This window comes from Doryrhamphus excisus, linkage group LG11 (assembly GCF_037039965.1).
Source record: "Doryrhamphus excisus strain RoL-2023G ecotype Guam linkage group LG11, RoL_Dexc_Guam_v1.1, whole genome shotgun sequence".
Taxonomy (NCBI): Eukaryota; Metazoa; Chordata; class Actinopteri; order Syngnathiformes; family Syngnathidae; genus Doryrhamphus; species Doryrhamphus excisus.
This window is the reverse complement of record NC_136367.1, coordinates 17,702,925-17,716,733: the sequence shown is the minus strand read 5'-3', so window position 1 is coordinate 17,716,733 and position 13,809 is coordinate 17,702,925. Positions and strand designations below refer to the sequence as shown.

The following is a 13,809-nucleotide window of genomic DNA, read 5'->3' as shown; positions in this document are numbered from 1 at the left end:
TAAGACAGTTCCAAGTTCCCCAAAAGTAAAAATGGGGGACAACATGATTTTTTGACATTTTTGAAGAGAACGTGTATTACTGGTTCCTTCTTGAAGGGGCCTTGACAGTACATTGGTGGAGCTCCAAGTGAGAGAGCCATTAGTCTTTCACTATTTGTTGTGTCGGTCATGAACGAACTGGTCAAAATAACTAGTTCTTTTTTGCTGAACGGAATGAACAGTTCACCGACCCTAAAATCCCCGTTCTTATCCTATCGTTGGTGGGTGGGGTTAGCTGACTGAAAGACCAAGAACGAAGTGACCTTGTTCATTCCGTTCACAAAAAAGAACTAGTGCTTTTGACCCGTTCGTTCATGACCGACACACCACTCGTCATCACGTGTTGTTGCGCTGTTGAGTCGGAACGAACTTGAACATGAGTGAACGGACTGACTCAACATGGCTGACTGGGTCTATGCACAGGGGGAGATCACAGGGTAACAACCGATTGAGCGAGATGAACGAAATTAACGAAATAAATGAATCTTTTTACTGAATGATCCGGTTCACTGAAATGAATGGTTTTGCCCACCACTATTTTCCACCGCTGAGAGAATACGAGTGGAACGCTAGCCAAGACACGACACCGCATGCAGGGATGGAAGGTAGTTGAGTGGTTAGCATGCAGGCCTCACAGCTAGGAGACCCGAGTTCGATTCCACCCTCGACCATCTCTGTGTGGAGTTTGTATGTTCTCCCCGTGCATGCGTCCAAATTGTCCATAGGTATGAATGTGAGTGTGAATGGTTGTTTGTCTATATGTGCCCTGTGATTGGCTAGCGACCGGTCCAGGGTGTACCCCGCCGTGTGGATACTCCTAATCCAAGAATGGAGTTGCAGCCCTGGTTGGTGTAAATAAGTAAAAGAAACATGGTGGAACGCGGCCACATCCAGCTGCATTTACCATTGTCTCTCGTGTGTGGGTGGTCTTTTGTTGTCAGCGGCCTACAGGTGGTCAGACTTGACCCGTGACCTCCCCCATCCCCCCTGTGTGTGTGTGTGTCTGTGTTCTCAAAGCCAGCTGAGGCAGGAAAAACTGTAAATCACAGAAATCAGCTGCGTGTCATCCTTTGTAACTGGCAGGGCGGAGAAGCGCGGAGTTCCCCTGCTTTAGCCGTCAGGATATCTTTGGTTTTTTTGACATAGTTGTGTCTCTTGCTTGCATTCATCAAGAATGAAGACAATGTTTTGCTTGCCTTCATGCACTTATCTGCCTCCCTGCATGGGATTTGTCAGCTGAAAAGCAATTCTTAATTCCAAAGAAAACACACGTACGTTTGGATTTTCACAACGCTAAACAGCCTGAAGCGCTTTGCAGAATACAAAAGGGAAATAAAAGATGAATATAATTTCAAAATGGCAACAGAGATGTCAATCATCTTTGACTTCTTCACCCTCCAAGCCATCTGATTGGAATAGATTGTGTCTATCCTGGCCCGCTGATTGGCTGATTGCCCTCAAGGGGGGTGATGGACGTGAATAAGCTTGAACTGTAGTCAGGTCAACGGCTTTGACCTGAAGGTGGCGTCCCAAGCGAATCATCATGTAGTTTGGTGAGCTTTGAGGGGAAATCATCATCATCATCATTATCATCATCATCACACACCGGGGAGCTGCCGTTTGCGTGCCGTGACGCCACTCGCGGGGCGCGGATCGCACCGTGAGTTGTTTACTTTTGTGACTTCACCATGGAGACGCCCTCAACTGGCTGTCTGTGTGGGACAGATGGAGAGCTGTACGCGGGAGTCTACATCGACTTCATGGGAACCGACTCGGCCATCTTCCGTACGCTGGGGAAGCAGACGGCCATGAGGACCGATCAGTACAACTCCAGATGGTTGAACGGTAATGCCTCAACACTCTTTTCTATCACGTCTTTCTCTCCGTATCAGTTGCTCATTTTTAACACCTGGTGTAACGTGCAGCCAAATTTGCGCTAATTGCTGAGCGCACGTCTGCAGAAGCGGAGAATAAGGTCAGCGGCGATGGTGGGAAGTGAGTAGAAGTCAGTAGATTGACTCATGGAGCTGATGAGCCGTGATCGGGATCAGAAACGCTGGCCGGAGCCAGATTTCTCCTCTTGTGCCTCGACAGGCGTCCCTGGGTCCCGCTAATCAGTCGTGAAAGCGTGGGATACGTTCCAATAATCTTTTTATTGCTCTGTCGGAGCAATAACCACATGAAGTCTGACCTCCATCAAAGAATGGCCACCAAACTAACTAACCACCATGCTAGCTAACCATCCACCCCCAATAAACAGGTGGCAACCCTTCCTATTTCCCAGAATGCATTGGAAATTGATATAACACCTGATATTAGGGATTAGGAGTATGTGGAAATATCCAGTTATTTCACCATGTATATTTTTTTTATTATTATTGAAATAAAACCACAATAAGGGCTGTCCCAATACAATGTTATCACTTCCGGTATGATACCGATATCGTTGCCTTGATGCCGATATTGTTCTGATATCAACAGGATGGTTTTGTTTTTTTTCAGTTTGCGAGACAAACTCACACTAGGCACGTCTTCATGCGTCATCCATACGGCCAACATGTGTCTTATGTACGTTTTTGTGGTGAAAATGTCAATTTTTTTTCATACGTCACACTTGTGCACCGTGCGTGGTGAGATCTTACTATGTTCTCCATAAGCAAAAAAAAACAATGCAGCGATTTGGGGATGGCACAACCAAAAAAAAATTGTACGTCAGGGGTTAAATTTTTTTTGCGATGTCGCTAATGACTTTTTGCCGTCCTTTTAAGAGTTTGATGCCGACTCCAATAACTGATGTGGTTGGTCAATTTCGCCGGTTCTGTCCCACCACGGGAAACTTGTGCATGACAAGTTTTGCGCTCAGCTGCATGGTCTGCTGACATCACTCCTGTGGCTTTGTTAGCACGCTGCTTGTATCAGAATGGCAGTATCGGAGAGTTGGATATAGACCGCTATAAACTTGTATCAACGTTCCTCCTCAGTGAGTTGAGTCGCCATTTTACATCCAGGATGTATCCCTCACGTAATGTTTTTTGCGTGTTCTGCACTGACAACTCAGATGACTCGTACATTTCCCAATTTTTTTCTCCAGACCCCACGTTCGTCCACGCACACCTCATCCCAGACAGCGCTGAGAAAAACGACGACAAGCTGTACTTCTTCTTCAGAGAGAAAGCGTCCGAGATGGGCCAGAGTCCCATGACCCAGTCCAGGATCGGGCGCATATGCCTGGTGAGTAGGGGGATCAACACTTTTTCAGTCTGCAAAATCTATCTTCTATCTAAACTTAGAAGCTATTGCTAGGAGACCATTGGGCCGGCGCCAGTTGGTGCCAGTTGGTGCCAAAGATTATGTGATTGGTGCGTAGTGGCTCGCTGTGGCGCCAAATTAATGTTTCCTCGACACAGCGAACCACTACACGCCAATCACATCATCTTTGGCACGAACTGGCATCAACCGGCACCGGCCCAATGGACTCCTAGTATCATTGGCGCGACTTGGCTTGCGCCATTACATTCCAGTGGATTCCAATAGGCGGAGTGTTTGCGTCATTTAGTTCCACGTGGTGGACACTTTGCGGCGCGACGAAGATTTTAAAGATAATATTCTTGCCGCCAAACTCAATTTTTGCCGCCACGAGCCAGATGGGAGGCAGTTTGAGCCACTGCACGCCACTAGGCACCTTATTGGTGACACGATAGCACCACAGCAAATTGCATTTGCGTGAACTTTACACCATCTTTTGTAGCAGATACATCTTACCATCTTACCACTCAGTTTACCATAATCACAATAAGAAAGATGAACGTCGTTTCAGACGCCACTCAGTGTTTGCCGAGTGGGAGCAACAGCAAATCGACACTCACCGCTATACTTTTGATCGGCACCCCTGCTGTTGCTTTAGTGCATCAGGTTCACATCTCCTCGTCCGTGTTGACAAGTCAGCCGTTTGCTTTAACAGTTTAGTTTGGACCTCGTTTTGTTATTTTTGTTCCCTTTGAAGGCGTGCACATCTGTGTTCTCGCATCCAAAGCCGATAACCGAGTGAGGCGATGGTTGTGTTTCTCCAAAGACGGCCAATCAGGGATGTTGTTGGCCGCATGTTCAAAGGGGATTGCTCGTGGACACGATTCATGAGGCAAAGCAACACAGTGAAATACGGATTCAGTATCAGCGTGAGAAGTCTTTTCCAGCGCACCGGCCTTTTTAAGGGAGCATAAAAGTGTCATTCTCTGCCTGCGGTGTCGCGGGAGACACATGTACTTCATCCAACGCAAATCACTTGGACGGGTGAAAGGCGTGAACAAAGTTCACCATTTCCAGGCTGTGAATCATTTTGATTTTCTACCTCAGTAGTAAAAGTTGGCTGACCTCCCGTCCAGATGGGGCCCGCTGGAGGCGCAGAGCCGTTTTTATTCCAGCCAGGCTCGGCGACGACAACCCAGCCAGCGCCTGTTAGCTTGGACCCCTTTCCTCCCACAGCTGCATGGCAGACATGTGATGGAGATCCCTTTGCATTTCTGTGCTTTCAGAATGACGACGGAGGTCACTGCTGTCTGGTCAACAAGTGGAGCACCTTTCTCAAAGCCCGTCTCATTTGCTCGGTGGCCGGAGCCGACGGCGTCGAGACGCACTTTGACGAGCTCAGTGAGTTTGCACACGTGCACAAAACACGGCTAACACACCACGGATGTTTCATGTCCAAATAACCCGCCATGGGGACAACATTTTGATAACAATGGATTCCATCCATTTACGATTAGTTCATTCATTTTCTACCGCTTATCCTCACGAGGGTCGCTGGGGTGCTGGAGCCTATCCCAGCTGTCGGTGTACACCCTGGACCGGTCGCCAGCCAATCACAGGGCACATATAGACAAACAACCATTCACACTCACATTCATACCTATGGACAATTTGGAGTCGCCAATTAACCTAGCATGTTTTTGGAATGTGGGAGGAAATTGGAGTACCCGGAAAAAAAACCCACGCATGCACGGGGAGAATATGCAAACTCCACACAAAGATGGCCGAGAGTGGGATTGAACTCAGGTCTCCTAGCTGTGAGGTCTTCGCGCTAACCACTCGATCACCGTGCAGCCTAGTTCACATAGTTCATTCATTCATTCATTTTCTACCGCTTTTTCCTTACGAGAGTCGCGGGGGTGCTGGAGCCTATCCCAGCTATCTTCAGGCGAGAGGCGGGGTACACTCTGGACTGGTGGCCAGCCAATCACAGGGCACATATAGACAAACAACCATTCACACTCACATTCATACCTATGGACAATTTGGAGTCGCTAATTAACCTAGCATGTTTTTGGAATGTGGGAGGAAATTGGAGTACCCGGGAAAAAAAACCCACGCATGCACGGGGAGAACATGCAAACTCCACACAAAGATGGCCGAGAGTGGGATTGAACTCAGGTCTCCTAGCTGTGAGGTCTTTGTGCTAACCACTCGTCCACCGTGCAACTAATTGTTTTCTGCATAATTATTCTGTATTAAATTTATTTTGTTCATATTTTGGGATGTCTGGAACAGATTAATTGGGTTTACCTTATCTCCTACGGGAGAAATTGCCTTGTTTTTTTTAATCCAAATCCATACATAATCAATGCAATTCAATCCAAAGATGCCAGCCCTCCCGGTTTTCCAGAATAATGAAAATCAGATACTGTGGTCTTCGGACCTCCCTTACTTTGTACTTGGTGTTTGGGTTCTTCCTTCTTATCTTCCTTTGCTGGCATCCAAACCCTGACAGAGAATTTATTGGGACGTGATGGGGAGGTTATTGCATCATTTTTCAAATATACCTTTATGATGATCGACCTGATGGCCACGGGGGACCACGGCGATACGACATTTACACCCTGGTGCATCTGCTAAGCGTTAACATCTGGCACCTGAAGGTGAAGAGTAAGAATTCCTCCATGACTTGTAACCACAACAATGAGCAAACAAAGAGAGATTGACTGTCCGTCATGAGGGTTTGCCCTTCACGTCTCGGAGCGAGCTATCAGCTTGAAGAGCTTGAAGGAAAAACACCAGCTAGGCGTGGAATACCAGAACTTCAAGTACTGAGTCATGAAAATAATGAGCAGCTGGGAGCTGCCCGACCCCCTGTGGATCATCCCGGCCTGTCCGCTACCACATGACGGACAGGATTAGGGAGGGATTTGTGCTACCCTTCAAGCTCGCTGGTATTGTGATCAAGCAAATATGCTAACATGGCTGTCAATCATATTTATGTCTTCTGATGCTTCCTTTCTGTTATTATATTCACTATATTGTGGCCTTCCTGGGGGTCCCGCCGGAACCAGCTGACGCCGGGGCTTGCCCTAAGATCATGGTTGGCGCTACCTCCCTCGGTGTGTCCTGGGTCGCGGGCACCAACCTGCCCTTGAGGGGGCGTTCGCCGGCCTCCAGGCAGTGGGGGTCCGCGCTGCTGGTGGCCTGAAGTCTACGGTGGTGGCTTGAGGTTGCTGCTGCGGGGACCGGGGCTGTGTGTTGGGAGGGGGCTTGATCTTGCTCATGGGGACGGGGGGCCTGGGTGGCGTGTGGGGATGGGGGGCATGCTCCTCGGAGTGGGGCCTGCTGGGGGGGACGGTGCTCTACCGGGCGTTTGGGTGTCTGCTGCCACTGGTCCTATGCTCTGCTGCATCGCTGTCCCTGTCCTTGCCCATCCCCAGTCTTGCCTTAGGGCTCGTCTGGGATGGTTCTCCGGTACATGGGTGGATAGTATTCATATATTATTCACTATATTGGCTAATACAAGTAGAAAGGTGACTATAGGGGTGTTATATCATTCCTAGAGGGCTCTAATAATGGTAAAACAAGCATATTTCCAAGGTCATAAAGAAGTTATCTTTGAAAATTAATAATATTAATATTGAATTCTACTTGTCAGTCCTCCCTTCTCCCTTTGTGGTTCTTTCTATACTCCTCAGCGATCTTTCTCCTCAAACGCCGAGACGTCGGAAACGTCTGATCTGGCACATCAGAAGCACAACTGATGCAACTTGTTCCCAGTTGTTGCAGATTTATTCCTCCTCCTGCAGCCAGCAGCTGCCGTCAGAAGAAAAGTTCCACTTTGCTTTGCCAGAAGTTGTTTTTTTTTTTTTTTCATATTTCGGTGGCGTATGAGGATTTGTTGTCCCGATGATCAAAGCCAGTGTTTTATTATTTAACCTCACTTCATTTAGCACCACTGCCCTCTTTTCTCAAAAGGTTGTCAGATTAACGCCTCGCTGTTTTCACATGCGATAGAAGACTTGTTGATTTATTTTTCATGTGTTTTGTCCTCTCTACTCCATTTTTCCAAACATGATATTTCCCACTGATGCTGAACATTACATGAACCTAAACAGTATGTTCAAGCCTTACTTCACTCCACCTGTCAAACCTCATGTATTTTTCCTTTTTTTTTCTTTATTTTGGCTTGCACTTTTCTCTCATTAAGTCCATCAGTGGTTATGTAGGATTGGAGACAGCCTGCAGCGTATGCGGATGCATATGGCTCCTATTAAAGGCATGTTTCACCACACGTATCTGTTTGACTTGTATCCCCCCTATGACACAAAACAACTGTACTTTTAGTGTCCACTGCCTTTTTGGATCCTATAAGGTTCTGGTGACCTCTGACGCTTTAAAAAAAAAAAAAAGTCATGTGACATGGCTGTGATGAAACTGGAGGACTTAAACACCAGAATAAGGAAAAAAGGACCAAATTCACATGCAAATATTTTGATAACAATGGATTCCATCCATTAACGATTAGTTCATTCATTTTCTACCGCTTATCCTCACGAGGATCGCGGGGGTGCTGCTGTCGGTGTACACCCTGCACCGGTCGCCAGCCAATCACAGGGCACATATAGACAAACAACCATTCACACTCACATTCATACCTATGGACAATTTGGATTTTTGGCCAATTAACCTAGCATGTTTTTAGAATGTGGGAGGATATTGGAGTACTGCCTTTTTGGATCCTATAAGGTTCTGGTGACCTCTGACGCTTAAAAAAAAAAAAAAAAAAGTCATGTGACACGGCTGTGATGAAACTAGAGGACTTAAAACGCCAGAATAAGGAAAAAAGGACCAAATTCAATGCAAATAATGATAGAAAAATGTCTGTTTTTTTAGGGGATGTTTACATTCAGCCTACGCAGGACACCAAGAATCCTGTCATCTATGGCGTGTTCTCAGTCTCGGGGTGAGTGTCATGTGTCATTTTTTTTTCCCTTCACTTTCATGTTTGTCTTCTGCGGTTCGATGCTGTGGACTCTCTGAGGTTGAATTGAAATGTTGCATGAAGAAACTGGTTCCTGTGTGGGAGAAGGAGCGTGGATTTCTTCATCTGTGGTGGTTGCTTTCCTTTCCTCTGCTGTGATGTTAACGATGGAGGCTCATCACACTAGACGATATCACGCTACACCCCGGCCTGCGCTGTGACCACTCTCGGCAGTGCGTGGGCGTTTCTATGTCAGTGTGTCAGACAGCTCGTAGGTCTGAGAGTGTGTTTGTGTTTCCCGGTAGAGAGAATGTGAGCGCGTGGGCAGGAAGTAGATATCCACCAGCCCGCTTGGAGCGCCCACTGTAATTATCTCAGCGCTGGCTTGTCTTTTGTGTTCACACTCATTGCTTCTCCTGCTTTGATTCTCTGTCCAGATCCGTGTTTAAAGGCTCAGCGGTGTGCGTCTACTCCATGGCTGACATCCGCATGGTCTTTAATGGGCCTTTTGCGCATAAAGAGGGACCCAACTACCAGTGGGTGGCCTACACTGGGAAGATCCCGTACCCTCGGCCTGGCACCGTGAGTCACAAACATGACATCATTTTGGTATATTCCACAGCAGGGGGGTCCAAAGTGCGGCAGTGGTTGTTTTTAATTGGCCCGTTCTAAAAATATACTTTAACAAGACAGATTTTTTTAATGAAAGAATATAGGTGTATTTTTCTAGTATTTTCATATTTTCTTTCAGCTCGGAGACCCGAGTTCAATCCCACCATCGGCCATCTCTGTGTGGCGTTTGCATGTTCTCCCCGTGCATGTGTGATTTTTCTCCGGGTACTCCGGTTTCCTCCCACATTCCAAAAACATGCTAGGTTAATTAACAAAATTAAAATTGTCCATAGGTATGAATGTGAGTGTGAATGGTTGTTTGTCTATATGGGCCCTGTGATTGGCTGGCCACCAGTCCAGAGTGTACCCTGCCTCTCGCCTGAAGACAGCTGGGATAGGCTCCAGCACCCCCGCAAATGAATGAATGAATGAATATTTTCTTCTTTAAATTATCTAAAATGGCAAAGGCACACAAAAAGGGGCACATTTGTTTCTACTGACTAATAAAATGTCTCATTGAAAACCAAGCAATGCCATCCATTAGTTGGCTTGCATGTCACATTATTAAATCTGTCCACCAGATGGCGCCACTATTGCCCATTCAAAGCATGCAGCACAATTTCTTAACTTTTCATGTTTTCTATACACGTGCGTGCTTTGCTGCAGAAATACCTGATGTTGGATAATCAAAACAAAAGTGTGCATGCCCAGCATGCTTTGTGGCACTTGTTTTATAATGGTTTATAATTGTTTTGCATGGTTAAAGTTAACACTGATGTTAACACTGATAGGTCGCCCTGTGTGTGTTTTCGTCCCTGCTCCATGTTGTGCTGTCATTCCTGGTTTTGCACCGTGATTGTATGTGTTCTATCTCATCACACACACACACAGACACACACAGACACACACAGACACACACCATATGTTTCACTGTGTGATAAGCTGCCTGAGGGTTTTGTGTTGGCTATTGCTTGGCCAGTTGCCTAAAGCAGGGTGTTTTGCATCTGACCAGGGGCCATAAAAAATGGCCGCAGGTTTGAGACTGCTGCTTTAAAAGGTTAAAACCCCCCATCTCTGATTAGTATTTGATATTTATGTTTTTGGGTAAAGTAGTATTAAAAGATTGAAGTGTAAATAACAAAGTAATGTCATTAGGTACCAAAAACGGTGATGTCCAGCGTGTGTGTGTGAAGTAGCATAGCTCCCCCTGCTGTTGGAAAATGTAAATGTCTTCTAAGTCTTCTATGTTGTTCTCATGTGTGAGAACCTGAATGGTATGGACATGTTAGGTTGCCATGGCAATGATTTTCCTTCCCACCATGCTTTTATTGTGAAAGCTCGTATTTAGTGCTAAAACGACGCTGTGTTTTGTAAAATGGTCTATCTCTTATCTGCTGACAGTGTCCCGGAGGAACCTTCACCCCCAATATGAAATCCACCAAGGATTACCCGGACGAGGTGATCAACTTCATGAGAAACCATCCCACCATGCACAACGCCGTGTACCCGGTGCACAAGCACCCCCTGGTGGTCAGAACCAACGTGGACTATGAGTTCACTACCATTGCCGTGGACCAGGTGACGGCCGCAGACGGGAGCTACGAGGTTCTATTCCTGGGCACGGGTAAGGATGATGTCAGCAATGATTGTCTATCTGAGATGAGACTGTCAAGAGGTTGAGAAGGTCTTGTGGTTCTCAGATCGAGGGACAGTTCAGAAGGTGATTGTGTTGCCTCGAGATGACCTGCAGACCGAGGAGCTGGTTTTGGAGGAGGTGGAGGTTTTCAAGGTCGGTGACTATGTGGTTGCTTCATCCGACTGTGAAAGGTGCGTTTTCTAACATGTTGTGATTGTTTGCGGCAGGTTCCCACTCCGATCACCACCATGAAGATCTCATCCAAACGAGTAAGTGAGGAGAGACTGGCATGACGCCACCGCGTTGCAGTGAGACACGTGTGTGTTTGTTCAACAGCAACAACTGTACGTGGCGTCGGTGTTGGGCGTGACCCACCTGGCTCTGCACCGCTGTGACGTCTACGGGGAGGTTTGCGCTGACTGCTGTCTGGCCAGAGACCCGTACTGTGCTTGGGATGGAAAGTCCTGTTCCCGATACTCGGCATCACAGAAGAGGTGGGTTCAGGAAGGTGACGGCAGCGTACGATTGGCTCGTGTGCTTCCACAGACTGACCCGACCTTGGATGCCTTTTAGACGCAGCCGTCGTCAGGACGTCAAGTACGGCAACCCCATCCGTCAGTGTAGAGGATACAACTCCAATGGTGAGCATCTCTCTGGAGGTACACGTGTACAGTACATCATATACCTAATATACCTTTATGCATAATACGCCTCCATATACACCTCCTGATATACCTCTGTGTATAATATACATCCTAATATATCGTTATCTATAATACAACTCCTAATATACCTCTATGTATAATGCACCTCCATATACACCTCCTGATATACCTCTGTGTATAATATACTTCCTAATATACCGTTATGTATAATACAACTCCTAATATACCTCTATGTATAATGCAACTCCTAATATACCTATATGTATAATACACCTCCTAATATACCTCTATGTATAATACAACTCCTAATATACCTCTATGTATAATGCACCTCCATATACACCTCCTGATATACCTCTGTGTATAATATACCTTCTAATATACCTCTATGTATAATACAACTCCTAATATACCTCTATGTATAATGCACCTCCATATACACCTCCTGATATACCTCTGTGTATAATATACCTCCTAATATACCGTTATGTATAATACAACTCCTAATATACCTCTATGTATAATGCACCTCCATATACACCTCCTGATATACCTCTGTGTATAATATACTTCCTAATATACCGTTATGTATAATACAACTCCTAATATACCTTTATGTATAATGCAACTCCTAATATACCTATATGTATAATACACCTCCTAATATACCTCTATGTATAATACAACTCCATACTATACACCTCCTAATATACCTCTATGTATAATACACCGCCTAATATACCTCTATGTATAATGCAACTCCTAATATACCTCTATGTATAATACAACTCCTAATATACCTCTATGTATAATGCAACTCCTAATATACCTATATGTATAATACACCTCCTAATATACCTCTATGTATAATACAACTCCATACTATACACCTCCTAATATACCTCTATGTATAATACACCGCCTAATATACCTCTATGTATAATGCAACTCCTAATATACCTATATGTATAATACACCTCCTAATATACCTCTATGTATAATACAACTCCATACTATACACCTCCTAATATACCTCTATGTATAATACACCGCCTAATATACCTCTATGTATAATGCACCTCTATATACACCTCCTGATATACCTCTATGTATAATACACCCTGTAATATACCTCTATGTGTAATACACCTCCATATACACCCCGTAATATACCTCTATGTATAATACACTTCCATATACACCTCCTAATATACCGCTATGTATAATACACCTCCATATACACCTCCTAATATACTTCTATGCATAATACACCTCCATATACACCTCCTAATATACCTCTATGTGTAATACACCTCCTAATATACCTCTATGTGTAATACACCTCCATATACACCCCGTAATATACATCTATGTATAATACACCTCCTAATATACCTCTATGTATAATACACCTCCATATACACCCTGTAATATACCTCTATGTGTAATACACCTCCATATACACCCCAATATACCTCTATGTAGTATAATACACCTCCATATACCCTTTAATATACCTTCATGTATAATACACCTCCATATACACTCCCAATATACCTTTATATATAATACACCTGCATATGCATAATATACCCTTAAGTACGTATAATACGCCTGCACATACCCTTCATAATGTACCTTTTTGTACAATGTATGCTACACTAATACACATGTGTACATAAATGTTGTAATGCACATGAATATACGTATAATGCACCTTTGCATGCACCCGATGATACACTTTTTGTATTGCACATGAATACACCTTGGCATACACTTGATAAAACACATGCACACACACTTGCTAATACACCCACACATGCAGTATACACCTTCACATAGACTAGCTACTATCTACCGTATGTACCAAAGCATAGCTGACATAATTCTATAGGCAGTAATAGTAATAGTGAATGTTTGTGTGTTTTCTAGCCAATAAGAACACGGTGGAGAGCGTTCAGTACGGCGTGGAGGGCAGCACGGCCTTCCTGGAATGCCAGGCTAGATCTCCTCACGTTTCCCTCAAGTGGCATCTTCAGAAGGAGAACAGCGACAGGAGGAAGGAGGTGAGCCGAGACGCTGGCAGCTTTCCCATCGACGTGTACACGGCCAGGCGCACCATTATTTATTGAAATTATTAAGGGGCTGCACGGTGGGCGAGTGGTTAGCGCCTCACAGCTAGGAGACCCGAGTTCAATTCCACCCTCAGCCATGTCTGTGTGGAGTTTGCATGTTCTCCCCGTTTTCTCCGGATACTCCGGTTTCCTCCCACATTCCAAAAACATGCTAGGTTAATTGGCGACTCCAAATTGTCCATAGGTATGAATGTGAGTGTGAATGGTTGTTTGTCTATATGTGCCCTGTGATTGGCTAGGGGTGGAATTGAACACGGGTCTCCTAGCTGTGTGGCCTGAGCACTAACCACTCGTTCACCATGCAAAAAAAACATACTAGGTTAATTAGCAAATCCAAATTGTCCATAGGTATGAATGTGAGTGTGAATGGTTGTTTGTCTATATGTGCCCTGTGATTGGCTGGCCACCAGTCCAGGGTGTAGAAGGCTGCTGGGATAGGCTCCATCACCCACCGCGACCCTCGTGAGGATCAGCGTTAGAAAACGA

General features: G+C 45.3%; 1 protein-coding gene across 3 annotated transcripts in view; it reads left to right on the top strand.

Moving 5' to 3' along the window:
- Positions 1-13,809, top strand: part of sema3fa (sema domain, immunoglobulin domain (Ig), short basic domain, secreted, (semaphorin) 3Fa) — a 55,310-nt gene that overhangs the window by 39,848 nt on the left and 1,653 nt on the right. For all 3 annotated transcript variants that reach the window (XM_058073522.2, XM_058073515.2, XM_058073506.2), the window contains 11 exons: positions 1,765-1,884; positions 3,131-3,270; positions 4,572-4,686; positions 8,188-8,257; positions 8,713-8,857; positions 10,289-10,511; positions 10,588-10,676; positions 10,751-10,792; positions 10,860-11,017; positions 11,097-11,164; positions 13,121-13,254. In XM_058073522.2, the coding sequence (XP_057929505.2) occupies positions 1,765-1,884; positions 3,131-3,270; positions 4,572-4,686; positions 8,188-8,257; positions 8,713-8,857; positions 10,289-10,511; positions 10,588-10,676; positions 10,751-10,792; positions 10,860-11,017; positions 11,097-11,164; positions 13,121-13,254 (1,304 nt within the window). The remainder of the gene's footprint in view (positions 1-1,764; positions 1,885-3,130; positions 3,271-4,571; positions 4,687-8,187; positions 8,258-8,712; positions 8,858-10,288; positions 10,512-10,587; positions 10,677-10,750; positions 10,793-10,859; positions 11,018-11,096; positions 11,165-13,120; positions 13,255-13,809) is intronic.